Source organism: Apaloderma vittatum, unplaced genomic scaffold, assembly GCF_000703405.1.
Source record: "Apaloderma vittatum isolate BGI_N311 unplaced genomic scaffold, ASM70340v1 scaffold9634, whole genome shotgun sequence".
Lineage (NCBI taxonomy): Eukaryota > Metazoa > Chordata > Aves > Trogoniformes > Trogonidae > Apaloderma > Apaloderma vittatum.
In genome coordinates this window covers 132757-157853 of record NW_009710986.1, presented here as the reverse complement: position 1 = coordinate 157853, position 25097 = coordinate 132757, and the positions used below count along the sequence as shown (strand labels likewise).

The following is a 25097-nucleotide window of genomic DNA, read 5'->3' as shown; positions in this document are numbered from 1 at the left end:
GAGTTAAAGGGCTAATAACTTTTATGTTAGTGTTTTCACAACCTTTTCTCCTGCTTCAATTTTTCTTGTTCTCTTCGCTTTTCTTCCTATTCTGTTATCCTATTCATTCTCTGTGCCAGTGGGACTAGCCATATTCTTTGAGGCAATTTTTAGTACACAGAGAGGATCTAACTTCAAAAAATGTTCACTGAGACTTGAGAGCTAACTTAATGATGCTAGCTCCTGGAAAAGATCAAAGGGGTCTGGCACTTGCACTGTGTAGGCTTGCAGAAGAACACAAGAGAAATGGTACTGTTAATGTTTCAAAGGGCAGAGGTTCCTGATGACAAAATGCAAGATGCAAAAATGCTTTATTGTTGAGAAGTAGAAAAATCTTGACTTATTTTCAAGTTAAGTGGTGTATGGAGTTATAAACTGTGAAAAAAAATTGTAATAAAAGCTTCAGACTCTCCTAACATTTTAGAATTTATTTGATGCTTGTGCAAAGTGTTGGGTGAATTCCTTTAACGACAGGAATTAAAAAAAAATGAAAATAGGCAGAAGAGTATTTAGTATTCTGGGCTGTTAGAATGCATTGTCCCAGTCACTGTTGATCAGACTCATTATCTGCAGCCTCATGGTGGTTTTAGTAAACAGGTATCGATTGAAAATTGTTTCTAGTGAATAACTAGAACTGACATTGTTCTTGGCAGAATTTTGACATAACAAGATTGAAAAGATATGGGAATGTAAATGAAGACAGGTAGTCTGGAAGAAGCAGAATGCAGTCATACTGCTCTGGGTTTTTGAGTTGGCCTGTTGAGTAAATGGAGGTGTGGTTTTTTTTCAATCAACTTCTTTAAGCAATTATTGGTTGGTGATTTTTGAAGGAGAGAAGAAAACAATGCATTTATATGGGAGTACACAATCTAGTAAAACACAAAGCAGTTCTTGTAACCAAAGGAAATAAAACTGTATGTGTGTATGTAGGCAGGATTTAAGAACCTGGTGTATTTTCAGCCTTTTTCTGTCTAGAAGAAGCTATTTAAACCACAGTACTGTTCAAAACATCCTGAGTACTTCATGTTGTATATCATTATTTCTACCAGTTACTAAAACTTCTACTTATAATTTCATCTGATTGAAGAGTGTCTTGGAAAGAGGGTAGCAGGTATTAGCGTGTGGTTTGCGGATTTAGATCCAGAATCCCCATATATTCTCTTACCTTGAAAGATAAATATCTGTGCTGGACACTTGAAGAGTTCAGACCTGTTGATCCACAATGTCAATGCTTGTTTAATTTCACATGGTAGGATCTATTTTTTCAATAGTTGTTTACATAATTTCTTTTCAAATTGTAGCTTTCCCTCCACGGTTGAGGTAAAGTCAAGGAAGATGGTTCCCTAAAGCGAGGACTGAAAGATGTATGGAGAGTGCTCAAGGAATGCGTCACAGTTACATAATAACGGAAGCTGTTGTCCTCACATAACTGCAGCATTGGAAAGTGTATGGTGGATGAGATACAGAATTGTAGGAGAAGAAAAGATAACTTCTTAGGAGATATATTTTTGAATTATAGGGTCAAATTATATCCTGACTTAGAACACAGTGTTCATATAAAATGATGACAAAATAATTTTAAATGCAGGTTTTCAAAGTATCTCTGAATGGATAGTGTTTTTTACTTAATGATGCTAAACTAAAAATCTAATTGTAAGATTTTCAAGAATACAAGGGTTTACAGCTGCAACTGAATTCAACAAACATATACTATTATGGAAAGATGCTAGATCCTCTTGAAAAAAAAAACAACAAAGATTTCAAACAGCACACTCAGAATTAGTGTGCAGTATTGCAATTTTTATCTTACTCTACTTTGATCTCAGTTCCACATGTGAAAAAAATGGACCATGTTCACTATCCAAAGAGAGGCTGGGTTTAATCAGATTATGTGAAGTGCTCATATTTTCTTCGCTTAGTTCAATAGAAAAACTCAAAATGAAGTAGTAACTAGAAGAGTGCCCAGTAAACATATTTGGAAGTCATTTACAGAGAAGAATTTAGCTGCATATTTGGTTATCTTTGTCTGGTTGCCAGTGAGGTGGCATTTTAGACTGTCCAGTTCGAAGTGTGTGAATTAGGAACTCTGAATCATTGCCTGGGAGTGTTTCCGTCTCACAATTGACCATATAGAGCTTTCAAGCTTTTAATTGTGAGGGTTCTGAATGAAATGTGCTCAGCTGCCTAGTGAAAAAAGTAAGGAAATGCTTCAATTCCCTGCCCCTCCCACCCCTCCCCCTTTGGATTTCCCGTGTCAAAAAACTAGTATGGAATCTCTTGGTTAAAATTCTAAGATGCATGATAGAGTGGAATTGTGATTGCATGAAAAAATTTTGTTTTCATATTTCTTAACTTTGGAGTGTATCTGCTTGGGTTTTTTTATTTGGTTTTCATTTTGTTTTTTTTTTGGTGGGTTTTTTGGTTGTTGTTGTACTGGAACATTTCTTTGTATATAAATTTTTTAATTACTGAAGAGGCAAAACTGTCTGCTGCATGCTCAGTTTTCCATCTCTGTTGTCTGTTTAGAAAAGTTTTCATTGTGTCTTAATGTCCACTTATTTACTTCTTGCATGGTCACTGACCCCAGTTTATAGAGGTATTCACTGTGAGATCATATGATGGAGGAGTTGTGGAACTATTTTGGTGAGCTTTAATTTTCAGTCCAACTTTAAGTATCCACTTAAATTGGGAGCCTGCATTCCCTGTTTAGTTTAGGGAAGAGAGTATTCTCTATGGAGACATTCAGAAAATCTGTTTAGAAACCTTTTTGGATTTTCTGAACACGTAGAGAAGCTTGACCCAAACTTAGTATTTGAGACTGGAACAATTTTCTACTCACTCAAGTTAAAGTATGCATTTCAGATAGGATATATTCCTAAATACAAATAGAATAAACAAATACTAATCAGTACTTTACAGACCTAATGTATCTATTCTCTAGTTATTTCTTTTAGCAAGTCCTAGTAATTTTTACTCAGGAGTCAAATTCCTTAATTTTCCTTCCTTAGAGTTACATTGTTTACAGGTCCCAACATCATTGTAGTTTAATAAAGATTTTCCTTTAACCTCTTGGAGTTTTACATTTGAAATTACTTTTTACATGTTATGAATACACCTTGAGTTATGATATGTAATTTGATTGTTAGTAAATAATAAGAAAAGTAGATTATAGTTCACATAATCAGAGCACGTTTGTTTGTAGTTATAGCTGTGTGAATCGCTGGAGATGTTCTGACATGATACACTGTCCAACAAATTTGAAGCTAGTTACAGAACATTACCAATTTAATTTTGTAACTAAAAGTTTTAAATACTTGGCATTCCACATTTTTAACCCTAAATGGAAATAAGCACAGAGTGCAACTTAATATAAATATGCAACAAATATTAAAGGAAATCCTTTTCATTCGACTCCTGCCCATTTGATCAGATTCCAGAACTTCAGGGTAGTTGTTTTACAACATGTTGCACTCAGTTGTGGAAACTTATCTTTTTAGGGTCAAAGAAGAGCAAAAACCACAGCTGACACAGTAAGTAAAATATCTTAAAAATGCAATAGGCTTGACTTTTCTACCTTTGCCGTGTTTTGCTTTCTGTACCTTTGATGGTATTAGCTTTCACTAATACCTGACAGGCTGCAGTTAGTTTCTCATCTGCTTCCTGACTGGCTTGTAAGAGAGCTGCCTGCAGCTTCTTACTTCATCCACACGTTAGCTGGATGTAGGTTCTTGCTGCCTGCTTGTGAACTGTAAAACTTTACTCCCCTTGTACCCTTAGTGGCTGACTTAGTATTGCAGCTAACATTCCCATTGGCTCTAGCTTTTCCGCCTCTATATCTCTATTAGCATTGGATAAGAAAACATTCGAACTAGTGTGGTTTTGCTGGTTATTCAGTCACATTATTTGCTTATTTAAACAGGTGGTTTCCCTTTAGTGGGATCACTGAGCTGGTAAATAACGTTCTTCAACCACAGCAAAAACAGCAAAATGAAAAGGAGCCCCAGACGTAAGTAAGCTGCTCTCTGTAGACTAAATAATGTCTGTATAGCCTTAAAACATACTGGAGAGTATGTTTAAAATAATTTAGAACATCCTGCTGAGGACGTTTTATAAGCTGACACCATTTGCTTCCTGACCCTTCATTTGCAAAGGGAAAATGGAAAATCAAGTGGTACTCCAAGGAGACCAGTAACGTGAGTGATTACATTAGAATACATTCTAAGGAGTTACTAGGGCTCCATTTGCCATTCTCTGCAAATGTTCCATACCCGAAACTCCCAGTGATGTGTTTTCTGTGCATGTGGAACTGAGATTATAAGATATGTAGTATTAAATATAGCATATCTATGCCCATGCATGGTATTTGGGATATCGATCACGCATAGAATGCTATACAAATCTACATAATATGTCTGAAAAGCTTTTTAAGGACAATGAAAATGTCATTTAATTTTTTTATGCTTCTAAAATATCTGTAAAGTTTTAGAACTTTAGCAGATAAAAGATGAAATCTTGGATCTGTCAAAGCTGACTGCATTTTGGCTTTCATGGGGTCCGTATTTCATCCATGGACCTTCTACATTGCTAAGACAGTATGAGTGCTATGTGAAAAATTTCAATTTTCATACTATCTGAAAATTTTAAGTTTTAATGGAAACTGACAAAGCTAGGTCATTAAGTCTTAGAGTAGAACTGGAGCTGAAAATACTCTTTAAATAAAAAAAGACTAAAAATTCTTAAAATGTGACTTCCAATATTATTTAAGCTTTAAATAGTTAAGTTGCTGTATTTTCTTTCTGCTAAAGGGGTATACCTTGTAACTTCATGTGCTAAAAGAAATGTTTGCAATTGTACTAATGAGTAACTGGTTTAAAACATGCATATAACTTCTTGTTAATTGTTTTTCAGAATCAGTTTTATTTTTAAATATGTTTATTTAAATGAAATTTCATACTTGCAGGTCATTAAAACTGAATTATTTTTTTGAGACTACAGTGAGAAGTTTTCACAAAATTTGCTGTAGAAATAACCCATAAAATGATATTCTATAAAACAAGGTACTATTTTGAGCTCTGTTTCAGATATCCTTACTGAAGTTCTTATAACATTGCATATAATATTAATAGTGTTTTTCTTTATTAGTTACTGTTAGACACTGGCAAGATTATATTTAAGTCCCAACACCTCAGTACCTCCTTTGTATTCCCAGTTTCCTTAATGCAGCAAAGTTTGTTCGGCTTACCAGTGTTGTACATATGAAGCTTATGGCTTTGAAGAAACTGAAAATACCATATACAAAGTGCAAACAGTTGAATTAGTTGCCAAAAAGTATTTATAAATGTTACTATGGAAAAATTTTTTTGAACAGTGATCTCTTTGGGATCCAGTTTTGTTCAAGGTTTTTATTAAATAATTAAGAAATCAATGAAGTTTTATATGCATTGAATTTACAGATGGGACAGTGCTAGGAGAAATGTAACATCTAGTAGCAGGATTATATTTCAAAATTTTCCTGAAAAATCCAAACTAGGATTGTGATGTTATGATGCCATTCAAAAGGATAAATGCAAGATGGTGTAATTGTGTAGGGATAGTTTTTGTGGTTGACACAGGATAAAGAAAAATGATGTGAGTAGAAGGTCTGGGAGCCATGACAGTGTGTAATTTGAGCAAGAGCCAGTATCATGAAGGAGCTAAATGTTGTACTGGAATGTACAGACTCCAGCCTGTTAAGAGCTGTGAAGACGTTTTCACACTAAGATTTGGTAAGGTCTCACCTGGAACAGCCTGACCTTTTTTGGACACCATCCCTGAAAAATGATGTGGTGCATTTCGAATATAGATGTCTCAGAAACATGACATTTATAAGGAAAGACCGAAACATATGAGGTGATTTGGCCTCCTGAAGAGAAAAACCCAGGGGATGAAGGAGATGGACAAAGCTTTAATTATGCAGATAGTTGCTGAAAAATGGAAGGAAGGGATTTCTTCTCTATGCCTCTGGTGGTGAAGCAGAAAGGAGTAAACTTTTGTGGCATCGGGGAGGATTCAGCTTGGTTGGGAAAACTTTTTAACAGAAAGAAAACTTAAAATGCTGGCATAGTTTGCCTGGGGCTTCCGTGGAATCTGTGTCATTGAGAATCTTTAGGAGCAGGTTTGGCAAGAGAGTATTAGACCAGACACAAGTGCAGCTGGTCCTGCACTGGAACAAGAGAGTGGACTGAGTGACTTTTTGAAATGTCTTCCAGCACTGTTGGTTTGTGATAATTTCATTAATTTATTAATGAACAAATTTATTTTTGTGATTAGGGTAAACTTCCAGGGAGAAAATTGAACATAAATACTAATGGTGAAACTTCTTTGATTTCTTTTTCTCACTTCAGTGGCTTATAGAGCACTGTTGTAGCTGGGAACGTTGTGGGACACTGGGAAGCAACATGAAACTCTGTATGTCTGAAGAAATCATTCCCCCTATCCATACATATCTGGCCATTTTCCACTTGAAATCATTGTCAGGATCAGAGTCTGTAATGGTTTTCAAGATACATCTGGCTGTCCAGTTTTTCTGCTGAAAAAAATTATTTGCAGTTACACTGGAGGAGGCAGAAAAGGAGTCATAGCAGTGCATCTGTTAGATCTTTTTGAGTAAAGGGTGACCACCATCACTCACAGTATTCAAAATATAAGAATTCCCTAATTTTATACAGTGAGTTAGCAATGAAATTTTCTAATGTTTGTTGCTTAAAGATAACCAAATATTGAAAAGATGGTGGGTTTTTTCTCCTTTTTGCATGAACAATTTAGTTAATTTTCAGGCTGGAAGTGAGTCTCTAGTTGGTTTCGTTGCTTGATAAGAACCGGAAGAGGACTGTCATTGACTTTGGTTGCAGGAACTGAGCCTTTCTCTTTGCTTTGATAATTATGAGAACATTGCTGACAAACAGTGGACAACATGCAGTCAGCATCAAAAGCCAATAAGCATAATGCCATTTTTACCTACAATAATTCAAAATAAACAGATTCCTGTATTTAATTGCTTCTTTGACATTCACTAGACTAATTCTAGGAGAGATTAAAATTGAATGTTACTTAGCACATGTTTTTTTCTGCTAAAAATGGCTTGTTGATAAATACATATTTATATGTTTTTCTGGAAGTTATGTTGTTGTTATAGGGAAATGAAGACTGAAAATTACTGTAAAATGATACTTAGTATAACCTTTTTCTGCAAACTAAATTGATTTTTATATTGGTAGAACATTCCAGCAAACTAGTGAAACTTTCAGTAAAATGTCTTCTCCTGTAGAGATGGATTTTTTTTTGAGTTCTATAACAACTGTAAATGAAAGATATTATCCATGAAGAACACTTGAATTTTACATTTTGACCTTTTTGAAATGTCAAGTTAATTCACAAATTTTCACAATACATACTCATTCTCTGTGGTCACATACATGATTTTGTTAACATGCCCTGTCTTGGTGTAAAATCACCCTAGGCATAATGGAAAAGTTTTCAGTGTATGAATGTGTTCACTGTAAAGAACAGGTACAGAATTTATAGAGAAGACAGTGTCATTATTCCACATCTTTAAGGAATTGTTGCATGAAGTTGTGCAGAATAAATTGTAAGATGCAATATGTACAACATATATTTTCTTTTTAGTTTATGATGCAAATTCAGTTTTACTAGTTGCTGAATACAGCACTTGACAGGTACAATTTCTTAGGTTAGATGTTATTTTCTTCACAAAATTAGAAATGTCTAGTAAGGAAATATTGCTGGATTAGTCAGTGTCTGAATTAAAGCAATCTTTGAAGTAGATCGCTGCATTTATAGGAATCTTTAATGAATTTTTGTTAAAACAGATTGGCATTTCTCAAATACCTAACATAAATCAGTGGATCGTTATTTCTGTATTCTAAATTTATTGTGTAAACAATATGTTGGCAAAATACTAGGCTGTTTTGAATTTCTTGAGATTATTTGCTCCAAGTGTGATAGGAAGCCCACATTAAGGAGTTATCTATTAAAATTTACACTGTATATAGTCAGTGGGTTTATTTGTGGTCTTTTTAGTCCATGTTCATGGTTATTAATAGAACCTGTTGAAAAGTAGCACATTTCACTTGAAGGGATATTTTTCTGAAAGAGAAAAATGTGTCTCTGCAGCCAATACATTTGTGAAATTGGAGTCATGAGATGTCTAGCACTCTGTGTTTATTTCCTTAGGCAGTCAGATGGGAAGAAAGCAGAGAGCAGATGAGCTAAAAATAAAACCAGAATTTGTAATGTGAAAAACAGAAACGGAGAGATTGTAGCTATTTTGAAGTAAAACATAAATCTAAAAAATACCTTCTGAAGTATAAACCTGTTTTTATCTTCATAATAAAGTAAATATGAGGTGCCTAAATGGCTTCTGTTGTGTGATTCTGATGGCTGATCATGACTCTTCATGTTATGAGACTCTTAAACTGCAGCGTAAGATTATGGTTGCCTGATTTGTAAAGTTGTTTTGTACTTTTTTCCCAGATATTTTGCTCATAGTATTTGATATAAGAGAGATTTATTTGTGTTCACTGGATTGTTCACAGTGTTACTGAGGCCAGGATAGTAATCATGAATACGGTGGAACTCGGTTTTATTAGAAGGGAAAGATAAACATGTTGAGGACAGATAAATATAGTGATCATAAGAAATATATTTTGGTATTTAACTTGGAATTCAATTGATCTATTTTAATCCTAAAACATGCACAGGTATGTAATTCTGCAGACAAACCTATAGACTGTAATAATTCAAAGAGAAAAAAATCCACTTTTTGGGATGAATTAAAAAATCTTACTAATAAGGATTTAAAAATACTCAGGGACAATGTGAGGAACCTATTGTTGAAGAATATGTCTATTTGTGAATGAAAAAAAAGTAATCTTTAAACAAAAATGGATTAGTACGGTATAAAGGAGGAATTCCTTGAGGATCTGGGATTAAAAAACCAACTTGGAAGTAGAAAGAGAACACAACGAAAACCAGTCAACTGGCCAGCAGTTAGCATTATGGGCAAGGAAAAGATGTAAAAAGCCCCCCAAAGTGAGATAATCCAAGTGTGTATTCTTTACTCAGATAAGAACTTGGATAAAATAATAATAAAGGTAAATAATTCTCCTTATAAATAAAGTAGGGCTGAAATTGAACCGTGTCTGAACTATTTCACATACTGAATTCTGTAAATATTTTTTGTTATGCAACAAAATAAGAAGTAAAAATAATTGGTATAACTGAACAACAAAATGTTTCCACATGTATATACATACAGGTGTAAATAAACTTGTTCCTATCTTGACAATAGAAACTGCAATATGTTGTGACATGGTTAAAGCAGCTCCTAAAAAATGTGTGTTTTCTCTCTAATTTTTGAAATTTCTCAGAGTTTGTGGATGTCACAGTCTGTGGTGCTACTAATATGCTGACAGCATCCTGCTTTGAGCTGCTTTCCAAAAGAAATGGACAGTACCCCTAGAGGGATGACAGGTTGTCTGAATGAGATAAGCAAATAGATTTAGAAAATGCTGGCTTCAGCTTAACTTAAACAAGACAGAAATGGTACTCCTACTATAATAAAAGGAAAGCAAGTTAAGCATGCAGCTGAATCTGTGACCTCAGTCTCCAATGGAACCTGGCATCATGACAGCGGCAAAAAGGGTTCTTGCAAAATAACAGTTATTTTGGCATTGACTGTAACCATAATGAATATTTTCCTTTTTTTTCCTCAAAGAATTTTGCATTTCATTCTGTGAAGAACTGATGATAAAGATCATCAGCAAGTTCAGTTTGTATGTTGCTTAACGAATCTTGTCTTAAGGAAGGTCAAAACTTCCAGAGAGTATCATATAACAGCTTCTGCACTCTACTGGCTATGCATTATTCTTAATAATTTAATGTCTTTCTCCTTAAAATGTCAGGGCAAAACTATGTTTTACGAGTAAAAGTGATGTGAATCTTATTTTACTCGTAATATTACTTGTTGCAAGACTATTTTTGTCAGATACTATTCCAAAAAATGTCACAAGATGTTTTTGACTTGCCAAATCATATCTGAACCTTGCTTTCCCTATGATCATTTTAGATGCATGATCATTTTAGACTACAAGTGATAATTTGTAGTGTGTAAATGATAATTTGTGTGTGTAACAACATGTGGCAATTCATTATAGTTCCTTTCCCAAGTCTTGTGCTAAGTGAGCAACTTCCCTCAAGCTTCTATGTCTGAAGGGTGTGAATATCCATTACTTATATTTCATTTCTCTAACACAATTCTACTTTCCCATGCAATTTTCTGTCCATTACAGTTACCCACTCCTTTGTTTCCTTTTTCTCTATCTGTCAGGGAATAAGGTGGCAAAGGGGTGGCTGTTTTTGCTGAGGCAATTTGAATAAACCTTGCTTGAAATATTAAGAAAAGCTTTAATTTGTAAAAATGGGCAAGCTTGCTTTCAGTGTAGAGCGTATATGGAAATGTAGGTAATTATTAATTGTGGAAAGTACAGATTTACATTGTAGAGACATTTAGATTTTTATTTAGAAATGACCGTTCAACGGACCCATAGCTGCTGCTATGTATGAAATATTTTTCATGGATTATGTCCCATTTTTTAACCATTCTTGGTGCATATCTTCTTTATTAATGTCAGTTTTGTGGGAAATGCAATGTTGCGAAAGTAACTTTTTAATAATTTTCTGTATTTTAGACCAATGAAATATTGCCTTAAGCGACATAGGCTTCTTATAGAGCTTCTGTTTTGTTAAAATAATCTGTCAAATTCACGGAGCAGATTGTCAGGGACTAAGCAAAAGAAAAGAGAAAGAGAATACCTTCTGGTTCTTATGTTTTGTTTACAGATTGATACAAACGGTTGTTGGCTTTTTGCTGCTTGTGGCTTTTTCTTCAAACAGGGACCAACTGTCTTCTGATACTTGGGTAGAAAATAGAGTATACTGATGAATACTGGCCAGGTTCATGATTCTCATTATGAAGATATCAAAGTCTGAATTTCCGTGGGATTTATATTATCTAAGGCACTTTTCACAACATACTTTAAATCATTCTTTTACCCCTAGTAATCTCTTACTGATTCAACATTCCCCTTGGAAATACGATCCTGGCGTAAAAATTACATCACCTAGAAATACAGTTAAAGTGCTTGAAACTGAAGAGAAGCCTGGGAGCTCTGCAGTTCTACAGTATCCCTGCATGGGCAGAATCCTAGTCTGAAACCTAAGGGAGAAATCCATATGGTACAACCAGACTGTGCTGGGTGAGGGTGTAATGATGTAATTTAGTGTCATAGTTTAACTGCAGCTGGCAGCTAAGCACCACACACTTGTTTGCTTGCCCCGCTCCCAGTGGAGTGGGAGGGAGAATTGGGAGGGTTACTACCTTTTGTTAGCAACTTAGGATCCTGCTAAAATTTGGAAGAGCAGGTAGTAGTAGTAATAGTACTTTCAGTAACAACTTATATCAAACCATGATATAGTAATTAATGAGGTAAGAAACATCTCAGATTTCTATAAGGAAAAGTGGTTCTCTTCTTGTGACGTAGGACACAGTTAGTGGAGATTTTTATTTTTCTGAGTGTATGAAAAAAGTGTCTTAAATGTCCTTTTAAGTACAAATATAGCCATTTAAAACAAGGATCTGTAGTCAGAAACAGAGTAGGAAGTTGCGTGTTTATTTTATTTGTGACTCTGAAAGCTGAAATGGTTGTTTATTGTTTCCTTATACTGTGACCTCTGACAGAAATAGTCACTGTGCACAGATTTAGGTACTGTAGAATAAACATGCAAGTAGGACCCCTGCGGTGTGTGGAGAATTGAGAACTGCAGCATGTAGCATAACTGCAGTATTTCTGGGCTCTGATTAGCTGAGACAATTCCTTTTAATATCACAGAAAATGTTTTTGGTAGACACTCTTTTTCAAACCCAAGGTTTCCCTTTTTCTAGTTCAAAGATTTCTGTGCCCATGTCTCTCTGGCAAGTTTCATCTCCCAGTGTATTTTCTTTTGGCTCTCTAGGCTTGTCCATGCGATTACAGTTTTCTTCCCCGTGGACATCAGTTATAGTTGTCAGTATTTTCTTTGATTCTAAACATTTAAATTTCAGTTAATACTAGTGGATTTGAATAACAGTTTAAAAATGTGTGTTACTTAATGATATTTAAGTTGAGGTTTCCAAGAGAAGATAATAAGCTTAGCAGTCAGAATCAGAAAATCAATGGATGTTGGAATTAGTCAGTGACTTCAGTAGAACTGATAAGTATCTATCTGTCTATCTATCTGTCAATATATCTATCTCTTCCCTAAAATGATGATTCTGTGAGTCATTCTGCTACCCTGGCAGTACTGTAAAGAGTATGTTCACACAGCGCAGCAGTGAGTGTGACTGTCTTTATCACCTGGGAAATATTTTTATGGCACAGTTCACTTGGGCTTGTTCTGGCATTGCAGCTTTTGTTTCACATGAAAGCTGCTGACTTGAGATCACTCATGTGTTTGACCCTTGCTCAGCTGATATTAAAGGCTAAGGGGTACTTTCTCCTTGGATGGTTCTCTAGACTTTTTGTGTGAGGCTGTAGATTGAAACAATCCTTCAGTATCTCTCCTCAGACATTTCATTTGGAAAACTCAGGTTGGCTTTTAACAAAGTGGATTAAAACCCCAGAATGTTGAGTATCACACATAAATAATGGTAGGACTAATGCAGAGGTGGTAACCTTTTTGCTTTTGCAGAGCACTAGCATTCTCCCAGATCAATCTCTGCTTTTTTTTTTTTCCTTTATAAACCGATAGTAAGAAATCATGAACAAAATATACCTTCATTTCTTTTACTGTACGTATTACCAAATGATTGGAAAGTTCCTGAAAATAACTAGGAGACATTTTTTGATTATTGGTTGAGTTGGGAAGAAAGTTGACCAAGAATTTGAATACAGAGATGTATAAAAAGTTATTTAGAAGTCAAAAATAACAGTTTCTGAAACAGAGTGACTTACTAAAGACTCTTAATTATCTGTGTCAAATACTTAAGACTTCTTAAATCACTAGTGATTAGTGTAGTAAAAAAGGCTTTCAAAGGGTAGTTTTAATGAATGGTAACTTGAGATATAAAAGATTCTAAACATTTTTATTTTTCAGCGAGGGTAAAGGAGAGCATACTATACTGTACAAAGTTGAATAAATACTCAGGGTAGAGGATAGATTTAGTGGTAGTTAGATCAGTTATAACATCGTGACTCTGTAACAACACTCAAAAAGTTGGATCAAATTTTTGAAAAACTCAGGTTCATGAACCAATAACCAACCTGAGAACTAGGAAATAGATTGTAACTGTTAATCGCAGTAGCTCTGGAAGTGCTGGTGGATGGCTTTTACCTCCACTAACTTCTCCTTGGTACTGAAAAGTGTTTGCCACTTTACAAAAGCAACCTGTGTAGTTTTAAGTTCTGTGTCTTAATGTTTGCTGTTGAATGCAAGTACTGAGAGTAGTTTGTGCCTTTGCAAATGACTTCTACAAATGGCCTGTTTGTGGGTGGTGCTGAATGCTACTACTATGCATTGAGCTCTACCAGCTCCTAAGGATACCAGTGGAAACAGTGGTTGTTTTTCATGCTAAATTTCACATAGCAGTGGGTATTTTTGCATACTAGTAGGTTGAAAGCAGAACCAGACCTGACAGCCATCAGTATCTGCAGAATTCCCGTCCACTGGAGTCAGGAAACACAATTAGGCTTCCTGGAAATACAATTAGGCTTTCTAGCTGCAGAGCCTTCTTTTTGGAAGAAAGTTCATTTGTTGTTTACATGCTTTTAAGCTCACAACTCCTTTCACTAACATTTCGGTTTCATTGATAGCTGTAAATCAGTGCCATATTTGTTTATGAAAAGGTTTGTTCTCAGTTACAGAATCATAAAACAGTTTTGGTTGGAAGACACTTTCAGGATCATCCTTTGTTGCTTTTATTTTGATGTATTTGTGGTGGCTGATGGTATTATGTTTTTTGGAGTCAGTGAGAGTGAGTAGATTGTTCTTTTCACTGTTGTTTTATCCTTTTCATAAGGAATAGTTGGAGTATTTGATCAATTCATTAGATTTTTATCTAATGAATTTTTACGAAACAAATATTCGTGCCTTAGTTGAAGAGGTGTGGAGGGCAGCAAAGCTAGAGGAAAGAAATGTATATTTATCCTCCCTTACTGAAGGCAAGAAAGTACTGGACTGAATTAGAAAGGCTGACTACAGCATGTGGAGCTCTGCTGTGTTTATCTGGGGGAGACAGACCTGATGAGACAGTTGTCCTTTATCACCAGGTGCAGATATTTGTGATGTGGTGGTAGTTCTCACTCTGGTTTTGGTTTTAGAGACTTGAGAATGACAGAACAGATATGCAAAACATTTTAGGTGCATTCTAAAAGGAACATGGTCCTCCAAACATTTATATCAAGAAACCCGCAGTCAACTCTTCTGTTTTACAGATGGATGTATCTCACTAATTTTTCATGTAACCATCCCATTTGCTTTACATGTGTGCTCACAGGTGGCTGTCTGTGATCATAGTAGTAGTAATATTTATTTTAGAGAAGAAGGAAATTCACTTATCACTTCTGAAAGATGTTTTTCTGATTATGTTCTGTATATAGAGAAAGTTGAAATAAATTCGTAGTGTTTTGGCTCCTGGAGTATCTTGGAAATAGAACAAACATAGACAGATGGTGCTAGGGTGAGTCGATCAGAAGCCTGGAGTGAGGATGAGTACTCCTGGGTACAAAGTTTCATCTATGAATAACATTAACAGACGGTGAAGATTGTCACAGAGCAAAAAAAAAAAGCAGTTAAAAAAAATCCTCAGTTTTTATTGTCACCTATTGGGAAATTTGATCTGTCACAAATATGATTCAATGATCCAAAATTTGAAAGCTTGTCAGTAATTCCAGGTACTTGTTCTACATGTCACCTTTTCCTCATCCTTTAGGCATCTTTACATCCGTTTGTATATTCCCTACTTCCACAGCTGATTACTAAGGATATTGTTGTTTTAGGAAAGGGATATTCTTGGTTCAAAGCAGGGATATTTAGCAGAGAGAACTTGGGTCCTGTCAACAGGAACATAAAGTTCCCATTTCAAATGTGCTTCGTCCATGGATAAAGACTGTGCCAGAAAACAGTTTTGGAACAGTTGTGGACCCTCCACCTCCCAATTGCGTTCCTAAGAACAAGACATGTTCCATTGTTTCTAGAGCAGTGTTCACCAACTGGGTGAAAAACACTAACATATGTATGACAAAAATCTAATTAACAATTGGCTTCTGAAACAGCAAAATATTGTCAGTTTCAAAATTAGATATGTATTTAAATTATCAAACATATTCCACCCATGTTTCATCATATGGAGTAATGATGCTGCTTTCTTCTCTTTGTATCCATATTGAATCTCTTAAGAAGGTGTTATGCTATCTACTGTGTTGGAAACTATTCTCTAAAAGATATGCTGTTAAATTTGTGACTCTATTGTGTGTATTTCATAGCTATTACAATATTAATTACCGATGTATGCTAAATAAATATTCTTTCTTTGGTTAAATGTGTAGCACTGATTAGTTGTGACAATCCTAGGATCACAACTTTATCCCTTCTGGTGATTTGTTCAAGTATTGACTGTTATGTCCTAGCCAATACCTTTGTCTTGCTTTTGACTCTACCTTTAGGTGAGAGAGAGATGTATATATATTCAGCTCCTCTTTTGGGTGTCCATATTTAAAGAAAGATTCTATTTCCAGTGCTGGAAACCTACTGTTACAAAGATCCTCTTGTAAGAGCTTCGTTATACTAGCAGATAGAAGAATTGGAAATTTATCAATATTGATACTGCGTCTTCTTTGAATGGTAATGTCTGGTCAACCCTGGATACAAAAGGCTCATGTAAAATAAGAGTGGTGATTGATTTTCATATCTGAATTTATTTTCTTTAGGTGGAATTGACGATGTTCTGCAGTAGGCATGATAATAGATAATTTTTTCTCAAAATTATATTCCACAATGTCTTTAATTTAGGATAGTGGATTTATTGAAAGGCTGTAGCAGTTGAACATACCTTGGTGAGAAGTGGCAAAGGGAGAACAACCTTATAAATTAAGGTTTTCTTTCTGCCAGAGTCTGCCAAGTCTTATTTGCGGTGAATATCTGAGCTGTGCTGAACCCACTCAGGGTTAGATCTGTAGTTTCAAACTGAGAGAGAGTAGATTTAGATTAGATACTGGAAAGAAATTCTTTCCTGTGAGGGTGGTGAGACACTGGAGTTGTGAATGTCTCTTCCCTGGAAATGTTCAAGGCTGGGCTGGATGAGACTGTGAGGGAACTGGTTAAGTGGGAGGTGTCCCTGCCCATGGCAAGGGGTTTGGAACTAGATGATCTTTTAGGTTCCTTCCAACTCAATCCATTCTATGTTTCTGTCATTATTTACACAAAAAGACTTCTCAACAATTTACATGATCACTTAACAATATAGCAATAGGAGTCTTGCTCAACAATACGAACAGAATGTATGAACATGAGAACTACGATACAGGAAAAAATTGGTTGATGAAGATCAGAACTAAGACTGATTTTATTTGTTTAAGTGCAAGTATGTTAGAACAAGTGTGAGTAGAATCTGTTTATATTTACTATTTTTCCAAACAGAAGTACTCCAGAAGAAGACTTTGATAGACTGATATCAAAATCTAAAAAAAAAAAAAAAGTTTGTTTACAGATCCTGCTGTTACTGCAGGCCTCAACTCTATGGGATTATGAGTAGCAGAACACGACCAGAAAGCATACTGATGACCCAACATTATTCTCTTACAACCTTCATTTATACCCAGCAGCTCTGAGCTCTTAATGGTTAATTAATAAGCTTTAATTAAGAGGGTAAAGGATTTAAATATGGGATTGAATTCTGATCTTCTCTTTAGCAGTGATTTTTTGGGGTAGTTTTGCCTGACTCCAGTTGTTTGGAAAACTCAAGCACTATGTGTCAGCAATAGTATTAGAGTAACTATTACATATATGGGTTTGAGGCACAAATCTCTTACATTTTTGGTCATTGCCAGATACTATTTATCTAAAGTGAAGAAATGTTACTGGAGCCTAAATTGCCATTATATTTTACTTCTGATAAGTAAAGATTGAGTTCAGGGCACGTTCTGAGTAAAGAGATGGTATGGAGGCATGTGCTGAAATGTAATTAGTAGGGGGAAAATTTCTACATGCCTTGTTCCTGAACTTACGAAATGTCTCTCCTGCAAGTGAGAGCATTTCTCTTCCTTTGTGAGCTCCTTCCTCATAAAATAGTTAAAATTATTTTTAATATTTGAATTTTTATTTCAAGACCCATTTCTTTTGGTTATCTCTAGAAGTGATGACATTACTATAATGGAAATAATTTTTGTTTTGGTCCTACTTTCTGTTACTTCTAATATGAGTAGTATGGAAAATTACAGTCTTTTGAGAATTGGGAAAATGTTTTGAGGATCTGCCCCTATAGTGCTGCCAGCAGTAGTGCTCCACTTTTACAGTAAGAATACTGATACAGTCAAAACCAAGAACCACCACAACTCATTGCAACCACCAGTTCTGGTGGTGATGATTCACATCAAGCACGTTAATGTAGTTTGCTTAGTTGGAGTTGAGACAACCATATGGTGAGCACGACTGAGGCTTGATTACACCAGCTTTCCTAGTGTTGCTCAAAGTTGTTTCCTGTTTGTTAAAAAAGGAAAATCATCAAGATAGGAACAATCCTGTCACAGAGGTAAAAGGATAGGGGCTATTTAATAATTGAAAATGCTCATGAATGTTGTAAACAACGTGGAATGAACTCTCTCTAATCATGATACTGTAATGTCAGGAGGTGTTACATTTCGGAGCCAAGACAGTCTGACCTAGTATTTAGCATGTGTTTATTTTGTCTTTGTGTGTAATTGTCTAATGAAAAAGTAATTTTGCCTTTCATAGTAAGGATTAAAAAGTTTGACACTGGAACTTAGTTAATTTGGGCATTGCTGAAAGTACAGATGTGAAGTTAATGGCTTCCTTTTGTAAGTCAACTGATGATGCAAATAAAGTAACCTGAGTGACTGTGAGAAATATTATCTCTGCTGGAGATGCCCTTTATAAATGTAATAAGGTTGCAATGTGCTTAATTGCCAGTAACTGAATTAGCCTCTTTTCAAGGTACATTAGGTAAATATTGCATACCTTTAAAACAAAGTTTAGTATAAAGTAAATAAAAGTATGACTTATGAAAACAAGCCAAATATAAGATAGTGTGAAACTTTCTGTGAGTGAATTATTTGGATGGAACAGTAATGTGTATACTTTTAATAATGAGGCTATTTGAAAAATAAAAGTCTAGTAATTAAAAGGTATATAGGTGTGGCACAGCTTTCTTAATACTGCTATTTATTTGAATACCTAACACAAATGGTATCAGAAAAAAAATAGAAATAGCCAACATACAGCTATATTTCTAATGGGTTTAGACTGATATATTTGTGTTACAAAACATTTAAATCAAGTGAGTGAATGAAGAAGAGACATGAAGTAGAGACCTATAAAGATTAGCATGTTTTTTAAATATAAAAATTAGAATGACAGGATATAAATAGATTGTAAAAGGAAATTTTTATAGGAATGAAGTGTATTCCTCAGTGGTTTAGATATCGGGTGAAAATTTTTGTATAGAGTGTGAAAGTCTGAGTGTGTCTGTGTCAACTGTGCATGGAAAATTACCAAATAGGAGTCTTAATTTTTCCATAAAGCTCATAACATAATAAAGGTAGTAACTGCATAATAATTTTAATTCTAGTTTATAAAGCAGTTTTCTGTTGCAAAATAATTAGTGAGATGTTATTTCCCTTCTGCTTAGCAAGGAGCTCTGACTCTTCTTTCCACCTTTTTACCTCGGGGTCTGTTGTGGCTGATTGACTTAGAAGTCTGAGAAATTTTGGTTTCTGACTGGTGTTTTCCAATACCTAGACTACCACAAGAGGTGATAGTAGAGAGTGTCATGATTATAAATGTGTATGATGCTACCTTCAATGTGCCTATTTTACAGCAATATACATCCTGCAGATTTCCCCATCCTTTGTGTCCTCTATCACAGAAATTAGGGAGAGATTCCAGTCATTAGGAATATGAGACTGAAAGCTGAGAGAAACACTTGTTGCTTCTATGCAGTTTCTGAAAACTCCACTACCACTTGTCCAAGCTGCTTAGCAGAAGTGATACACGGCGAAATTATGGTACCAGTACAGCTGAAGATTCAGGTAGCATCAACTATCGTAAGGTGTCTTTCTCTGATTGTGTCCTTTCTAATATTCAGTAAAACTTGAGCTCAGGATGCATCTTTACCCTTAGACGTAACAGTTCCCAAAGTTCCATTCTGTCACCATGACTATTTGTCCAAACTAGAAACCCACTTGTCCTTGAGATAATTGTTCTTTCCCACCAGAATTGGTGAAAAGGTTAAGTGAAATTGAAAGTATTTGGATATGTAAGTGTCATGGGTTAGGGCTAGGCCAGCCACTAAATGCTGACAGATGCTCTTTAACCCCTCTTCCTCCCCAAAGCGGGAGGAAAAAGGGATAAGGTAGAGAGACTAAAGGACTGGAAAAGAAAACAGCTTTAATAAAAAAATAATAGTACTAATAAGTAAATAGTGAAAATAGTGAAAATAATGGGAATAATGAAATTTATGCAAATACATACAAAACCGATATAAAACCCAGCTCTTCCCCTGTGACAGCAATCACCATTGATGCTGCAGAGCAGGCAGCACCAGAGAAGCCCCAGGCTCAGTGGCAGAGGGAAACTGAGGGAAGCTGGATTTTGGAACTCAGCATTGGGATCAAAGGCAGAAGAATGGATAGAGTCCTTCTCAGATGCTGACCATTGAAGAAGCAGAAGAGCAAGAAGGCTTAACCCCCGTGATCTTTCAGATTTATACTGAGTATGATGTATATGGAAGAGAATACTTTTGCTGGTCACCTGTTCTGTCTGTTCCTCACCAGATGTGGAACCTTTTACTTCCTGGCACCCCCAGCGTGGCTGTTGTGGTTTGACCCTGGCTGACAGTCAAGTACCCAACTCTCTCACTCCCCTTTCTCCACTATACCGGGGGGGGAAATATTTCAAAGGGCTTAAGGTTTGAGATAAGGACAGGTAGATCACTTGCATTTACCGTCCTGGGCAAAACAGACTCGATTTTGGGAAATTAGTCAGATTTATTAAGAACAAATCAGAGGAGAGTAGTGAGAGATAAGAAAAGCAAACAGATCTTAAAACCAAGACACCTTCCCTCCATCCCTTCCTTCTTCCCGGGCTTAACATCAATTCTGGGTTCTCCACCTCCTCCCCCCGAGGCCGCGAAGGGGACAGGGAATGGGGGTTACGGTCAGTTCATCCGACGTTAGTTTCACCGCTGCTTCACTCCGGAGGAGGACTCTTCACTCTTCCCCAGGGCCACTGTGGGGTCCCTCTCACGGGAGACAAGCTTCACGCTCTCTTCTCTGGCGTGAGTCGTCCCACGAAGGGCAATTCATCCCAAACCGCCCAACTGAAACAACTCATGAGGGACAACCTACACCTCATGAGTCTGAGGTGCAGTCCTTCAGGGAAAACTGCTCCGGAGTGAGTCCCCCAGAGCGTCACAAAGGTTCCACCAGCCAACCTGCTCCAGCATGGGCATTCACTCTTCCACAGGCTACAGGTTCTCGCAGTGACCTGCTCTAATGCGGGTTCCCACGGGCTACAGCCCCCTTCAGGCATCCACCCACATGGTGTGGGGTCCTCTGCCCCACGGTGGACATCTACACCCTGCCCATGGGCTGCAGGGGGACAACCCGCTTCACCATGGTCTTCACCATGACGTGGGGGATTCTCTGCTCTGGCACCTGGAGCACATCCTCTCCCCCTCCTCCTTCACTGACCTTGGTGTCTTCACGTATTCTGGCTCCTCCATCTCTGTGCCAGCTGTTTTGGTGCAGTTCTTTTTCCCCGTTCTTAAATATGTTTTCACAGAGGCGTTCCTCTCCTATCACTTTACTGATAGGCTCAGCCTTGGCCAGCAGTGGGTCCCTCTTTAGAGCCGGCTGGCATTGGCTCTATCAAACCTGGGAAGCTTCTAGCAGCTTCTTGCAGAAGCCACCCTGCAGCTTCCCCCCCACCGCCAAAATCTGGCCAGACCAACCCAATACAGTGGCACACAAGTTCCAGCAATGACCTTGGTCACTATAGGAGCAAGTATAAGCAGCAGCCTTTCTGCATCCCAATTCCTGGGAGTAACTATGAACATCAGATGTTTATCACTTGTAATAGCAGACACTGTCTACAAAAACGTGCTGTTAACTTCAGAAAGTGCAGCCTCTTAGAAGAGACTGAGCTGAAAAGAAAACTCACTGAACACAATTGGTTCTGTTTACCTTGAACCAGGGCAGTAAGGCATCCAGAGTAACTGCTTACATCTTGTTTTGTAATGAGATTGTTAAAAAAGAGTTGACTCTAATTATCTGTAATTTTTAAACTGTAATCTTGTAATTTCATTTACAATAAAAAATATATTTTATATTATATATGACAGCCTGCTTTTACTGGAGGTTCAACTGCTTCCTCCTGATCTTCATTGTCAGCTGAGGATTAATACTTACAGTTTCAGCATTTTACCGAAGCAGCTCCTTTGGGATAATGTGGATTGCAAACACAGGGACAAGGCCATAGAACTGGAGATAAAATATTTTTAATTGAAGAAATGCGGTTATGGAATGATCTTGGCGAGTTTCCTTGGAGAGTCAGGCAATGGAAGATCCCCTTTTTCAGTTACAACTGGCATGGTTAATCGTACTTGGAATGAGACTTAAAATTACCTGGGAAGTGTTGACCTTGTCACTAGGATAAAGAGTAGAAGGAAAACCACCACTACTGTGTACAATATTATGGATTTAATTTACTCACTTGATGATTTAACATTAAAAAAAAGAGTCCTACTGATATTTCCAGGATAGTGGAGAAGGTACAAAAGTAGGTGGCAAAATTTGTTGGAAGAATAATCAAGAATATTTGCAGAAAAAGTATTAAAAATTTAGATAAGAATTTTTATTAAGAAACAAGTGAGAAAACATGGTGGGAATGAATGGACCAGTAATGGTTTTAAGAGACTTTTTTATAGGCTTTTTTTTCCTAATACAGGAACAACTAATGAGAATGAGGAAAAAATACCCCAGTGTAATCACCAAAATATTTGTATGAAAGTTGTGGAAACTTCTATTGTAAATTAGGATTTTAAATAAGATTCAGAAAAGGATTATTAGAAATAAAACACACAAGGCTATAAAGATATTAAAAAGTGGAAAGTAATTTCCATCTGGAGTTATGCAGTAACCTTCCTTACGTACAGATGGTTAGTCTCATAACTGGCAGTTATGGACAACATAGGTAGCTTTGTCTGATTGATTCAGCCATTGTTAAACTATTGGAGAATGTGGTATTTTCTTTATTTTTAAATGCCCTTCTTATTTATTATAGCTAAAAAAGAATGTTGAAAAAGGTCCAGATGAATTGGATGTGTTGCTATATTCTTGCTGTTTAAGCCATAATTGGGACTTGATAGCTTTTTGTGTATTACAGGTTGTAAAAATACAGAAAAATTCAATTAAAGATTAATTTTGAGAAACAAGAAGAAGCAGTCACAAAGATACCACTTCTCAATTTAATCTTGCAATTAACTTGAACTGCTGCAGAAAAGGTAGAAGCAACTCTCTGTCTTCTTGTGAGGAAACCTGAAAGTATCGGGTACAGCCAGGAGTTACCTACTTCTTTTTTCCTTTATACATGTATTGTCTAGCTTTATCTTGTTATAATGAAAACAACAAAGCGGGCTATTTAGCTCAGTGGGTTGAGCACAGTGCTGATAACACCGAGATCGCGGGTTCGATTCCCATTTGATCCCCATGTGTTGCCTGATCTAGTCGAGAGGTGGTGTCCCTGCCCACAACAGGGAGGTTGGATTAAATGATCTCTAAGGTCCCTTCCAGCCTAGGCCATTCTATGATTCTATGAACACAGAAACATGGTAACATTAATTGTATCAGCCTTTAATCGGCCATATGTTTCATCTTCTCTATGTTCACTTTTTCTTGTAGCCTTGCATAGGGCTATTGTACTTAGCTATTGTTCACTGCTACCGTGCCAGCAAAGAGCAGCCTCGCTGCTGCTAATAAACAAAGTTCATAAACAAAGGCTGTGGTTTTATTCAATACTGAGCATTATAAACAGAATAAAACTAGACAGGTAAAGTAATCCTGCCAGTTCCAGCTAGACTTCTTGTCTAGCTGATATGTAATCTGTTGATTCATTCAAAGAGTCATATCCTACTCAGTTATTAAAGCAGTTGGATTCCTCCCCTCATCCAATCTTGTCTTTTCTACTGAGTTTCTGAATGTATTAAAAAAACCCTAGATTCAGTGACGTGACTTCATCTGTAGTCACAAACTTATTTAGGGTCCTACCACATTAATTAACTATCACATTGAGAAGAATGCAACGAGAGGCATATTTCCTATTTTAGGAGGGAGGTCAAAATGTGGTAAAGTGTGAACTGGAAACCTTTGCAGAAAGCCCTAGTAAATGGGGAGAAGAGAGAATGGATGCAGGGCAGCCTGAAGACCTCATCTTGGCCTTGTTTTTTACTACTAAGAATGGCCTCTAGGAAGTTACCAACAGAGAATTTTTGGTTCCAATTCCCAGTGTGAGGCAAATGCTGTTGGAGTATAATAGGATGCCTTTACTCTCCTCCCTTGCATGAGAAAGAGAGACTGAAACAGAGATCTTGGTTTTGGATGCTGATTAGCTTTGCTGTAGTTGGCTTTTTCCAATTGAGTTACAAGTGAGCACTGGTCTAAACCGAGGACAAGACCCTTTAGCAATCACACTCCTTTCTTTCCATTCTCTTAGCTCTTTTTTTTCTCTTCAGCATTTCAGGCACAGTCAGTGTAATTCACTTAGATTTACAGCATATATGTTCTTAGATTAAAAGTATATGTTTTTTTACAACAGTTCTTTCAGTGAAATTATTGGAAAAACTTAATGTCCCATATGTGTGAACTGCAGTAATGTATTTTAACTGAGTTTGTGTCTTTTTAACCTAGGATTCAGATTTTGGCCACCTTGTGTTTTTCATGTGAATTCAGTAAAAGTAATGTATTCATCAAGAAATACTTCTGTGATAGAGAGGCAGGTATTTTTCTTAGTATGGATGAGGCTGTTTTAGAAGTAAGCTTTTCACCATGCTTAGGGCCTTCTTATTCTTTGACTGCTCTGTTTTGTAGGGTCTTTAAAGATGTTCTTCACTTAAAATTTCAGCACTGTTACTCTGTTCCTATGTCAGGTTAATGAATATCACAGAATAATTAAAGTACATATTTCATAATAAGTTAGAGATGAGAAACATGAAAATCATGAGTATTTTTCAGTTAGCTCCATCTGAAAAATAAATCAAGCCACCCATATGTCAAAAAGCTAAAATTTTTTCAGATTTATTTCTACTGACAATTTCAGGAGGACTTACTCTATGTTCAGAAAAAAATCCTTATAGTGAAATATCTTACTGTTTGACACTGCTAAGTATGCCTATTATTGTCAATATACAGCTTATCCAGTTTCTATCAATATTGCATTTTCACTGATATGAAGACTGCAAACTCTGAGTTGTGAATGGCATCAAGATTGTTATTGTGTTATCTGCCTGGGTATGATTATCCATTAATTTAAACAGAATTGGATGTGAGGTTCATGCTTGAAGTTAGGCCTGAGTTTTGCTAGACTTAGAGCAGAACCATGGTCTTCCGAAGAAAACTTTTATGTGATGCCCTTTCTCATGTTGTTTGAATACCAGCAAAACTGTCATTTTGCAGTTAAAAATAGTTCTGTTTTGCATTGCTGAACATAGGTTTGTTTTGTGTGGTTGTTTTGCT

The 25097-nt window shown here is 36.3% G+C and overlaps 1 protein-coding gene across 1 annotated transcript in view; it reads left to right on the top strand.

Annotated features, from left to right (window-relative positions):
- Positions 1-3536: 3536 nt before the first annotated feature.
- Positions 3537-25097, top strand: part of LOC104272478 (regulating synaptic membrane exocytosis protein 2-like) — a gene marked incomplete at its 5' end in the record, with an annotated part of 147693 nt that continues 126132 nt past the window's right edge. The window contains 2 exons of the mRNA XM_009867490.1: positions 3537-3569; positions 3959-4045. Of these exons, the coding sequence (XP_009865792.1) occupies positions 3537-3569; positions 3959-4045 (120 nt within the window). The remainder of the gene's footprint in view (positions 3570-3958; positions 4046-25097) is intronic.